This window comes from Ornithorhynchus anatinus, chromosome X3 (genome assembly GCF_004115215.2).
Source record: "Ornithorhynchus anatinus isolate Pmale09 chromosome X3, mOrnAna1.pri.v4, whole genome shotgun sequence".
NCBI lineage: Eukaryota > Metazoa > Chordata > Mammalia > Monotremata > Ornithorhynchidae > Ornithorhynchus > Ornithorhynchus anatinus.
Genome location: NC_041751.1, coordinates 33,217,670 through 33,230,471, shown reverse-complemented (window position 1 = coordinate 33,230,471; position 12,802 = coordinate 33,217,670). Strand labels below are relative to the sequence as shown.

Sequence of the window (12,802 nt, the reverse complement as noted above, 5' to 3'; positions counted from 1 at the left end):
GGAGATGCTCAGTCACTCAGTCCATTATATTTATCAAATGCTTATTGTGCAGAGTACCGTATCAAGCGCTTGGGAGAGTACAATATAACAATAAACAGACACATTCCCTGCCCACAACGAGCTTCCAGGCCAGGTTAGCGATGGAAGAGCAAAGTGCGTGGGCTGCGCCGTAAAGAAGAGAGTAGCGAGATGAGTTAGAAGCGAGCCGGGTGAATGAGCGCTTTAAAGCCGATGGCGAGGAGTCTCTGTTTGAGGCAAATTTATTTGCACAAACATTAGATGATGAAGACGATGCTTTTTCCAGGTTGGTAAAGGGAGTTTCCGGCGTGACCGGAACTGGGCAAGGGGAGGACAGCCGCTGTAGGCAGGGAGCCATTATGGGAGAGCCAGCGGGGCTGTGGGACCCGGGCCAGAACCCCCAACATCAGCACGGTGCTCCCCAAATCGGGATATCTGGTCCCCTCTGGAATTCCACTAGGGATTCTCTTTGGGAAGGCAGGCAGCTTCCCTGGAATTCTATGAGGAATTCACACGGGAACCAACGGATTCCCTTTTCCAGATTGTCCTTATTCTGCGGTCGCTGTGAAGCATCAGGAGCGGACTCACGGAGGAGAAGGCGATTGAAAACACCAGGTGGCTGCTCGTCAGCAAAGGAGACTTTTCCTTCTGGTTGAGAATGACACTCAGCATGATGGAATGTCGCCCGTAGAGGAGGACGTAGAGGGTGACCAGGGCAATGACCCTCTTGGCCGCCCTGACCTCGGGCATCTTCCCGGAGGAGCGTCCGGGCCCGTGCAGGTGTCGGACCCGCCGGTGGTGCCTGTGCAGGACAAACACCATGTAGCCGCTGGCCACGCTCATGAGCCCCAGGAAGAACAGATCGCGGAGGGAGAACACGACGGCGATGAGCAGGGTGGTTTCCACGCTCTCACTGACCTTCGAACAATATTTGAGATCCAACATGATTCTGATGACGCTGCTGTTCCGAGGGCCCGTGATGTTGAACGGGGCGTCTAAATCTACGAGCAGACTGAGGCCCCAGGACAGGAGGCAGGAGGGAAGGACGCACCCGGGCAGCCTGGCTTTGATCCGGGCCCACCGGGAGATGCCGGGACTGATGGTGACGGCCTGGAAGACGCTCAGGAGGCAGGTGCTGCAGATGGACAGGCCCCGGGCCACCCTGTACACGTACATGAGGATTTTACATCCGCCGTCGCTGAGGAAATTTCTCAGTCCCCAAGCCGACAGGGTCTCCGGGAGTCCAAAGCTGAGGAGGATGACGGCGTTGGAGAAGGCCAGATGGATGAGGATCAAGTCTGAGGGGCTGACCTTGCCGCTGGCAGTGACCGTGCGGGAATAAAAAAGGAAGAGGAATAGATTCACCGAGATCCCGATGCCGATCTGTAATAGAAACGCCATCCCGAAGGAGAGTTCGGTGACCTTCATCCACTCGACCTATCAAAACCAGCGGAGGTTTTCTATAGAATGATCTGGGATGAAGAAGTTGGAGAAATGAAGAGAGAGACAAAGAGAGTTCTTTGAATATATAGAGATATAGAGAGTCTATCAATCAATCAATGGTTCTTGTTGAGTGCTTATAGTGTGCAGAGCAGTGTACTAAGCATGTGGCAGAGTATGCTGTAACAGAGTGGGTGGACGTGTTTTCTGCCCACACTTAATCTTCAGTCTTGAGTGGAAGACGGAGATTAATATAAATGAATAAATCAAGGCTAGGGACAGAAGTGCCGTGGGGCAGAGGGTGGGGTGAATAGCAACAGCTCAAAGACGTAGAGACAAGCGCAAAGGCAACATTAAAGGGAGAGGGAGTAGGAGAATTGAGCCCTTAATCAGGGAAGACCCCTTGGAGGAGACGGGCTTTTAATAAGACTCTGAAGGTGGGGAGGTGGCGGTCTGGCATAAAAGGAGGGGGAGGAAGTTCCAGGCCAGAGGCAGGAGGTGGGCGGGCAAGAGGTCAGTGGCGAGACAGATGAGATGGAGGGACAGTGAGTAGGTTGGCATTAGAGGAGCAAAGCGAGTGAAATGTTCGAAAGAGAGCTCCTTATCTTCCCACCCACACCCCGTCCTCCCTCTCACTCTGCCATCACCGCAGATGTCACCACCATCCTTCCTTTCTCACGAGCTCATAACCTTGGCATTATCCCTGACTCCTCTGTCTCATTCAACCCCCGTATTCACACCGTCACTCAATCCCGTCGGCCCCACCTTTTCGGCAGTGTTACAATATTCCCTTTCCTCTCCATCCAAACGGCTACCAGGCTAATGCAATCACTTAACCTATCTGCTGTTACCAAATACCATCATCATCACTGAGCTCCTACTTCACACCAGCCCACCCGTTTTGCTCTGCGAGTGCCAGTTTACTCACTGTGACCCAACCTCACCACTAACCCCTCTCCCACCTCCTCCCTTTGACCTGGACCTCCCCTCCCCTCCAAATACACCAGATCACCGCTCTCCCAACTTCCAAGCCTTATTACAATCATCTCTTCCTCAAGAGGTCTTCCCCCATTAAGCCCTCTTTCCCCCAATTCCCCCTCCCTTCTGCCTCAGCTCTGCACTTGGATCTCATCAGAAGCAGGGTGGCTTAGCGGCTGGAGCACGGGCCTGGGAGTCAGAAGGACGTGGGCTCTAATCTCAGCTCTGTCTCATGTCTGCTGTTTGATCTGGGCCAAGTCACTTCACTTCTCTGTGCCTCAGTTACCACATCTTTAAAATGGGGATTAAGACCGAGAGTCCCTTGCAGGGACCGTGTCCAACCCACTTGCCTCACATCTACCTCAGTGCACAGTGCCTGGCACATACCACAATTACAGTTAACAAATACCACAGTTATTGTTGCCCTTTCAGCGCTTGATATTCATCCCACCCTCAGTCCCACAGCTTGTATGTTCATATTTACAATTTATTTATATTAATGCCCGTTTTCCCCCCTCTAGACTGTAAGTTGCTTGAATGCAGGGAATGTGTCTGCCAATTCCGTTGCGCTGTACTTTCTCTCAAGAATAATAAGGGAAATTGTTAAGCACTTACTATGTACCTGGCACTGTACTGAGTGCTGGGGTAGATACAAGATCATTAGATCCCTCAAGTGGCTCACAGGTCTAAGGAGAAGGGGGAACGGGTATTAAGTCCCCATTCTTCAGATGAGGGAACTGAGACGCAGAAAAGATAAGAGAGTTACCCAAGATAATACAGCTGAAAAGTGGGTGAGCTGGGATTAGAATGTAGGGCGCTCAATAAATACCACTGATTGGTGCACATAAATACTGTTGGAGCGGGGTGAGTATCAGAGTGCTTTAGTGGATATGAAGACAAGACACCGGAGGGAAGGAGAATCACGTGGGGAGGTGAAAGAAGTTGAGCAGTCAGAGAAGGCTTTCTAGAGGAGATGTGATTTTCAAAGTGGAGATTTTGGCCGGGGAAGGTGGCGGTCTGTCGGATAGGAGTGGGAAGGGAGTTGCAGGCAGGATTCCAGGAGGAAGCGGTCGGGAGAAAGCAGATGAGTGAGAGGAGTCGGGTGTGTGTCGGGGGGTTTTCTAAATGCTATTTGTTAAGCACTTACTATGTGCCTGGCACCATACTAAACACGGGGCAAGATACAAGATAATCAGGTTGGAAACAGCTCAGGTCCCACAGCCTTAATCCCCATTTTTCAGAAGAGGGAACTGAGGCCAAAAGAAGTGAAGTGGTTTGACCAAGGCCATGCAGCAGAGAAGTGACAGAAGAGGAATTAGAACTCACATCCCTCTGATTCCCAAGCCCGTGTTCCATCCACTGAGCCACACTACTTCTCTAGAAGCCTCAGATTTAATACTGTAACCCCTGAAATGCCACGATCGGAGAGATGATTTTATCCTACTCACGATTCTCCAGTGGTCATGCTGTCCGGGAGGGAAGTTCACGGGGAGCCCGACTCGGGTAGGATACGTCGGAGGCAGCATTTATCAGCTGCTCTTCTCATCTCTCCCCCTCCCTCGGGGGACGATGAGTATGTGTGTAGATCTGTGAGCATTAATCCGGTGTGACGGGCCTGCAGGGATACCCTGGAAATAACCGGATTCCCCCTCATCCCACCAAACCCCGAGTCCCGCTAAAATTACCCGCTGCTGGTTGTTCATCAGAGAAACCACTGGCGAAAGGTGGCAATACAATGGCATTTATTGAGTGCTTGCTGTGTGCAGAGCTCTGTACTAAGCTCTTGGGAGAGTACCATATAACACACACATTCCCTGAGCACTGTATTAAACATTTGGGAGAGTACAATACAACAGAGACGCTCAGTCATTCAGTCCGTTATATTTATTAAGTGCTTACTGTGCAGAGTACCGTATCGACCGCTTTGGAGAGTACATTATAACAATAAACAGACACATTCCCTGCCCACAAGGTGCTTCCAGTCCAGGTTAGCGATGGAAGAGCAAGGTTCGTGGGCCGCGCCATAAAGAGGAGAGTAGCTAGATGAGCTACAAGCGAGCCAGGTGATCGAGCGCTTTAAATCTGATGGTGAGGAGTCTCTGTTTGAGGCAAATTTATATTCACAAATATTAGATGACGATGATGATGCTTCTTCCAGGTTGGTAGAGGGAGTTTCTCGCATGTGTGGAACTGGGCAAGGGCAGGACAGCCGCTGTTAGCAGGGAGCCATTATGGGAGAGCCAGCGGGGCTGTGGGACCCGGGCCAGAACCCCCAACAACAGCACGGTGCTCCCCAAATCGGCATATCTGGTCCCCTCTGGAATTCCACAAGGGATTCTCTTTGGGAAGGCAGGCAGCTTCTCTGGAATTCTATGAGGAATTCACACGGGAACCAACGGATTCCCTTTTCCAGATTGTCCTTATTCTGCGGTCGCTGTGAAGCATCAGGAGCGGACTCACGGAGGAGAAGGCGATTGAAAACACCAGGTGGCTGCTCGTCAGCAAAGGAGACTTTTCCTTCTGGTTGAGAATGACACTCAGCATGATGGAATGTCGCCCGTAGAGGAGGACGTAGAGGGTGACCAGGGCCACCACCCTCTTGGCCGCCCGGACCTCGGGCATCTCGCCGGGGGAGCGTCCGGGCCCGTGGAGGTGTCGGACCCGCCGGTGGTGCCTGTGCAGGACAAACACCATGTAGCCGCTGGCCAAGCTCATGAGCCCCACGAAGAACAGATCGCGGAGGGACAGCACGACGGCGATGAGCAGGGTGGTTTCTGCGCTCTCACTGACCTTCGAACAATATTTAAGATCCAACATGATTCTGACGACGCTGCTGTTCCGAGGGCCCGTGATGTTAAACGGGGTGTCTAAATCTACGAGCAGACTGAGACCCCAGGACAGGAGGCAGGAGGGAAGGACGCACCCGGGCAGCCTGGCTTTGATCCGGGCCCACCGGGAGGTGCCGGGACTGATGGTGACGGCCTGGAAGACGCTCAGGAGGCAGGTGCTGCAGATGGACAGGCCCCGGGCCACCCTGTACACGTACATGAGGATTTTACATCCGCCGTCGCTGAGGAAATTTCTCAGTCCCCAAGCCGACAGGGTCTCCGGGAGTCCAAAGGTGAGGAGGATGACGGCGTTGGAGAAGGCCAGATGGATGAGGATCAAGTCTGAGGGGCTGGACTTGCGGCTGGCAGTGACCGTGCTGGAATAAAAGAGGACGAGGAATAGATTCACCGAGATCCCGATGCCGATCTGTAATAGAAACGCCAACCCGAAGGAGAGCTCGGTGGCCTTCATCCACTCGACCTGTCAGTTAGAACCAGCGGAGGTTTCCTGTAGAACAATCTGGGATGAAGAAGTTGGAGAAATGAAGAGAGAGGCAAAGAAAGTTCTTTGAATACATATTCAGAGAGTCTATCAGTCAATCAGTGGTTTTAATTGAGTGCTTATAGTGTGCAGAGCAGTGCTAAGCATGTGGCAGACGTGTTTTCGGCCCACATTTAATCTTCAATCTTGAGTGGGAGACGGAGATTAATATAAATGAATAAATCAAGGCTAGGGACAGAAGTGCCGTGGGGCAGAGGGTGGGGTGAATAGCAACAGCTCAAAGACGTAGAGACAAGCGCAAAGGCGACATTAAAGGGAGAGGGAGTAGGAGAATTGAGCCCTTAATCAGGGAAGACCCCTTGGAGGAGACGGGCTTTTAATAAGACTCTGAAGGTGGGGAGGTGGCGGTCTGGCATAAAAGGAGGGGGAGGAGGTTCCAGGCCAGAGGCAGGAGGTGGGCGGGCAAGAGGTCAGTGGCGAGACAGATGAGATGGAGGGACAGTGAGTAGGTTGGCATTAGAGGAGCAAAGCGAGTGAAATGTTCGAAAGAGAGCTCCTTATCTTCCCACCCACACCCCCGTCCTCCTTCTCACTCTGCCATCACCCAGACGTCACCACCATCCTTCCTTTCTCACGAGCTCATAACCTTGGCATTATCCCTGACTCCTCTGTCTCATTCAACCCCCGTATTCACACCGTCACTCAATCCCGTCGGCCCCACCTTCACGGCAGTGTTACAATCCTCCCTTTCCTCTCCATCCAAACGGCTACCAGGCTAATGCAATCACTTATCCTATCTGCTGTTACCAAATACCATCATCATCACTGAGCTCCTACTTCAGACCAGCCCACCCGTTTTGCTCTGCGAGTGCCAGCTTACTCACAGTGACCCGAACTTGCCACTAACCCCTTTCCCACCTCCTCCCTTTGAACCGACCTTCCTCCCGCTCCAAATTTGCCAGATCACCACTCTCCCACCTTCCAAGCCTTATTACAATCACGTCTTCCCCAAGAAGTCTTCCCCCCTTAAGCCCTCTTTCCCCCAATTCCCCCTCCCTTCTGCCTCAGCTCTGCACTTGGATCTCATCAGAAGCAGGGTGGCTTAGTGGATAGAGCACGGGCCTGGGAGTCAGAAGGACGTGGGTTCTAATCCCAGCTCTGCCTCATGCCTGCTGTTTGATCTGGGCCAAGTCACTTCACTTCTCCGTGCCTCAGTTACCGCATCTTTAAAATGGGGATTAAGGTGGTGAGCCCCATGTGGAACAGGGACCGGGTCCAACCCAGTTACCTCATATCTGCCTCAGTGCTTAGCACAGTGCCTGGCACATACCACATTTACCGTTAACAAATACCACAGTTATTGTTGCCCTTTAAGCACTTGATATTCACCCCACCCTCAGTCCCACAGCTTGTATGTTCATATTTATAATTTATTTATATTAATGCCCGTTTTCCCCCCTCTAGACTGTAAGTTGCTTGAATGCAGGGAGTGTGTCTGCCAATTCCGTTGCGCTGTACTTTCTCTCAAGAATAATAAGAATAATAACGGAAATTGTTAGGCACTTACTATGTACCTGGCACTGTGCCGAGTGCTGGGGTAGATACAAGATCATTAGATCCCTCAAGTGGCTCACAGTCTAAAGGGGGAACGGGTATTAAGTCCCCATTCTGCAGATGAGGGCACTGAGACGCAGAAAAGATAAGAGAGTTACCCAAGATAACACAGCTGAAAAGTGGGTGAGCTGGGATTGTAATGTAGGGGGCTCAATAAATACCACCGATTGGTGCACATAAATACTGTTGGAGCGGGGTGAGTATCAGAGTGCTTTAGTGGATATGAAGACAAGACACCGGAGGGAAGGAGAATCACGTGGGGAGGTGAAAGAAGTTGAGCAGTCAGAGAAGGCTTTCTAGAAGAGATATGATTTTCAAAGTGGAGATTTTGGCCGGGGAGGGTGGCGGTCTGTCGGATAGGAGTGGGAAGGGAGTTGCAGGCAGGATTCCAGGAGGAAGCGGTCGGGAGAAAGCAGATGAGTGAGAGGAGTCGGGTGTGTGTCGGGGGGTTTTCTAAATGCTATTTGTTAAGCACTTACTATGTGCCTGGCACCATACTAAACACGGGGCAAGATACAAGATAATCAGGTTGGAAACAGCTCAGGTCCCACAGCCTTAATCCCCATTTTTCAGAAGAGGGAACTGAGGCCAAAAGAAGTGAAGTGGTTTGACCAAGGCCATGCAGCAGAGAAGTGACAGAAGAGGAATTAGAACTCACATCCCTCTGATTCCCAAGCCCGTGTTCCATCCACTGAGCCACACTACTTCTCTAGAAGCCTCAGATTTAATACTGAAACCCCTGAAATGCCACGATCGGAGAGATGATTTTATCCTACTCACGATTCTCCAGTGGTCATGCTGTCCGGGAGGGAAGTTCACGGGGAGCCCGACTCGGGTAGGATACGTCGGAGGCAGCATTTAACAGCTGCTCTTCTCATCTCTCCCCCTCCCTCGGGGGACGATTAGTAGGTGTGTAGATCTGTGAGCATTAATCCGGTGTGACGGGCCTGCAGGGATACCCTGGAAATAACCGGATTCCCCCTCATCCCACCAAACCCCGAGTCCCGCTAAAATTACCCGCTGCTGGTTGTTCATCAGAGAAACCACTGGCGAAAGGTGGCAATACGATGGCGTTTATTGAGTGCTTGCTGTGTGCAGAGCTCTGTACTAAGCTCTTGGGAGAGTACCATATAACACACACATTCCCCGAGCACTGTATTAAACGTTTGGGAGAGTACAATACAACAGAGACGCTCAGTCATTCAGTCCGTTATATTTATTAAGTGCTTACTGTGCAGAGTACCGTATCGACCGCTTTGGAGAGTACATTATAACAATAAACAGACACATTCCCTGCCCACAAGGTGCTTCCAGTCCAGGTTAGCGATGGAAGAGCAAGGTTCGTGGGCCGCGCCATAAAGAGGAGAGTAGCTAGATGAGCTACAAGCGAGCCAGGTGATCGAGCGCTTTAAATCTGATGGTGAGGAGTCTCTGTTTGAGGCAAATTTATATTCACAAATATTAGATGACGATGATGATGCTTCTTCCAGGTTGGTAGAGGGAGTTTCTCGCATGTGTGGAACTGGGCAAGGGCAGGACAGCCGCTGTAGGCAGGGAGCCATTATGGGAGAGCCAGCGGGGCTGTGGGACCCGGGCCAGAACCCCCAACAACAGCACGGTGCTCCCCAAATCGGGATATCTGGTCCCCTCTGGAATTCCACAAGGGATTCTCTTTGGGAAGGCAGGCAGCTTCTCTGGAATTCTATGAGGAATTCACACGGGAACCAACGGATTCCCTTTTCCAGATTGTCCTTATTCTGCGGTCGCTGTGAAGCATCAGGAGCGGACTCACGGAGGAGAAGGCAATTGAAAACACCAGGTGGCTGCTCGTCAGCAAAGGAGACTTTTCCTTCTGGTTGAGAATGACACTCAGCATGATGGAATGTCGCCCGTAGAGGAGGACGTAGAGGGTGACCAGGGCCACCACCCTCTTGGCCGCCCGGACCTCGGGCATCTCGCCGGGGGAGCGTCCGGGCCCGTGGAGGTGTCGGACCCGCCGGTGGTGCCTGTGCAGGACAAACACCATGTAGCCGCTGGCCAAGCTCATGAGCCCCACGAAGAACAGATCGCGGAGGGACAGCACGACGGCGATGAGCAGGGTGGTTTCCGCGCTCTCACTGACCTTCGAACAATATTTGAGATCCAACATGATTCTGACGACGCTGCTGTTCCGAGGGCCCGTGATGTTAAACGGGGTGTCTAAATCTACGAGCAGACTGAGACCCCAGGACAGGAGGCAGGAGGGAAGGACGCACCCGGGCAGCCTGGCTTTGATCCGGGCCCACCGGGAGGTGCCGGGACTGATGGTGACGGCCTGGAAGACGCTCAGGAGGCAGGTGCTGCAGATGGACAGGCCCCGGGCCACCCTGTACACGTACATGAGGATTTTACATCCGCCGTCGCTGAGGAAATTTCTCAGTCCCCAAGCCGACAGGGTCTCCGGGAGTCCAAAGGTGAGGAGGATGACGGCGTTGGAGAAGGCCAGATGGATGAGGATCAAGTCTGAGGGGCTGGACTTGCGGCTGGCAGTGACCGTGCTGGAATAAAAGAGGACGAGGAATAGATTCACCGAGATCCCGATGCCGATCTGTAATAGAAACGCCAACCCGAAGGAGAGCTCGGTGGCCTTCATCCACTCGACCTGTCAGTTAGAACCAGCGGAGGTTTCCTGTAGAACAATCTGGGATGAAGAAGTTGGAGAAATGAAGAGAGAGGCAAAGAAAGTTCTTTGAATACATATTCAGAGAGTCTATCAGTCAATCAGTGGTTTTAATTGAGTGCTTATAGTGTGCAGAGCAGTGCTAAGCATGTGGCAGGGTACCCTTTAACAGAGTGGGCTGACGTGTTTTCTGCCCACACTTAATCTTCAGTCTTGAGTGGGGGACGGAGATTAATATAAATGAATAAATCAAGGCTAGGGACAGAAGTGCCGTGGGGCAGAGGGTGGGGTGAATAGCAACAGCTCAAAGACGTAGAGACAAGCGCAAAGACAACATTAAAGGGAGAGGGAGTAGGAGAATTGAGCCCTTAATCAGGGAAGACCCCTTGGAGGAGACGGGCTTTTAATAAGACTCTGAAGGTGGGGAGGTGGCGGTCTGGCATAAAAGGAGGGGGAGGAGGTTCCAGGCCAGAGGCAGGAGGTGGGCGGGCAAGAGGTCAGTGGCGAGACAGATGAGATGGAGGGACAGTGAGTAGGTTGGCATTAGAGGAGCAAAGCGAGTGAAATGTTCGAAAGAGAGCTCCTTATCTTCCCACCCACACCCCCGTCCTCCTTCTCACTCTGCCATCACCCAGACGTCACCACCATCCTTCCTTTCTCACGAGCTCATAACCTTGGCATTATCCCTGACTCCTCTGTCTCATTCAACCCCCGTATTCACACCGTCACTCAATCCCGTCGGCCCCACCTTCACGGCAGTGTTACAATCCTCCCTTTCCTCTCCATCCAAACGGCTACCAGGCTAATGCAATCACTTATCCTATCTGCTGTTACCAAATACCATCATCATCACTGAGCTCCTACTTCAGACCAGCCCACCCGTTTTGCTCTGCGAGTGCCAGCTTACTCACAGTGACCCGAACTTGCCACTAACCCCTTTCCCACCTCCTCCCTTTGAACCGACCTTCCTCCCGCTCCAAATTTGCCAGATCACCACTCTCCCACCTTCCAAGCCTTATTACAATCACGTCTTCCCCAAGAAGTCTTCCCCCCTTAAGCCCTCTTTCCCCCAATTCCCCCTCCCTTCTGCCTCAGCTCTGCACTTGGATCTCATCAGAAGCAGGGTGGCTTAGTGGATAGAGCACGGGCCTGGGAGTCAGAAGGACGTGGGTTCTAATCCCAGCTCTGCCTCATGCCTGCTGTTTGATCTGGGCCAAGTCACTTCACTTCTCCGTGCCTCAGTTACCGCATCTTTAAAATGGGGATTAAGGTGGTGAGCCCCATGTGGAACAGGGACCGGGTCCAACCCAGTTACCTCATATCTGCCTCAGTGCTTAGCACAGTGCCTGGCACATACCACATTTACCGTTAACAAATACCACAGTTATTGTTGCCCTTTAAGCACTTGATATTCACCCCACCCTCAGTCCCACAGCTTGTATGTTCATATTTATAATTTATTTATATTAATGCCCGTTTTCCCCCCTCTAGACTGTAAGTTGCTTGAATGCAGGGAGTGTGTCTGCCAATTCCGTTGCGCTGTACTTTCTCTCAAGAATAATAAGAATAATAACGGAAATTGTTAGGCACTTACTATGTACCTGGCACTGTGCCGAGTGCTGGGGTAGATACAAGATCATTAGATCCCTCAAGTGGCTCACAGTCTAAAGGGGGAACGGGTATTAAGTCCCCATTCTGCAGATGAGGGCACTGAGACGCAGAAAAGATAAGAGAGTTACCCAAGATAACACAGCTGAAAAGTGGGTGAGCTGGGATTGGAATGTAGGGCGCTCAATAAATACCACCGATTGGTGCACATAAATACTGTTGGAGCGGGGTGAGTATCAGAGTGCTTTAGTGGATATGAAGACAAGACACCGGAGGGAAGGAGAATCACGTGGGGAGGTGAAAGAAGTTGAGCAGTCAGAGAAGGCTTTCTAGAGGAGATGTGATTTTCAAAGTGGAGATTTTGGCCGGGGAGGGTGGCGGTCTGTCGGATAGGAGTGGGAAGGGAGTTGCAGGCAGGATTCCAGGAGGAAGCGGTCGGGAGAAAGCAGATGAGTGAGAGGAGTCGGGTGTGTGTCGGGGGGTTTTCTAAATGCTATTTGTTAAGCACTTACTATGTGCCTGGCACCATACTAAACACGGGGCAAGATACAAGATAATCAGGTTGGAAACAGCTCAGGTCCCACAGCCTTAATCCCCATTTTACTGAAGAGGGAATTGAGGCCGAGAGAAGTGAAGTGATTTGACCAAGGCCATGCAGCAGATAAGTGACAGAATAGGGATTAGAACCCACGTCTCTCTGATTCCCAAGCCCGTGTTCCATCCACTGAGCCACACTACTTCTCTAGAAGCCTCAGATTTAATACTGAAACCCCTGAAATGCCACGATCGGAGAGATGATTTTATCCTACTCACGATTCTCCAGTGGTCATGCTGTCCGGGAGGGAAGTTCACGGGGAGCCCGACTCGGGTAGGATACGTCGGAGGCAGCATTTAACAGCTGCTCTTCTCATCTCTCCCCCTCCCTCGGGGGACGATTAGTAGGTGTGTAGATCTGTGAGCATTAATCCGGTGTGACGGGCCTGCAGGGATACCCTGGAAATAACCGGATTCCCCCTCATCCCACCAAACCCCGAGTCCCGCTAAAATTACCCGCTGCTGGTTGTTCATCAGAGAAACCACTGGCGAAAGGTGGCAATACGATGGCGTTTATTGAGTGCTTGCTGTGTGCAGAGCTCTGTACTAAGCTCTTGGGAG

At 51.9% G+C, this 12,802-nt stretch overlaps 2 protein-coding genes and 1 pseudogene across 2 annotated transcripts; all 3 read right to left on the bottom strand.

The window, feature by feature from the left end:
• Nucleotides 1–516: 516 nt before the first annotated feature.
• Nucleotides 517–1,446, bottom strand: ORNANAV1R3010 (vomeronasal 1 receptor ornAnaV1R3010). The gene has a single exon (NM_001253402.2). The coding sequence runs from the start codon at nt 1,444–1,446 to the stop codon at nt 517–519; it is 930 nt and encodes a 309-aa protein (NP_001240331.2).
• On the bottom strand, nt 4,807–5,526 carry ORNANAV1R-PS3015 (vomeronasal 1 receptor ornAnaV1R-ps3015 pseudogene; annotated as a pseudogene).
• Nucleotides 9,083–10,012, bottom strand: LOC114807582 (olfactory receptor class A-like protein 1). Its single transcript, XM_029053729.1, has one exon. It carries the CDS (start codon nt 10,010–10,012, stop codon nt 9,083–9,085), a length of 930 nt encoding a protein of 309 aa, XP_028909562.1.
• Nucleotides 10,013–12,802: the final 2,790 nt, after the last annotated feature.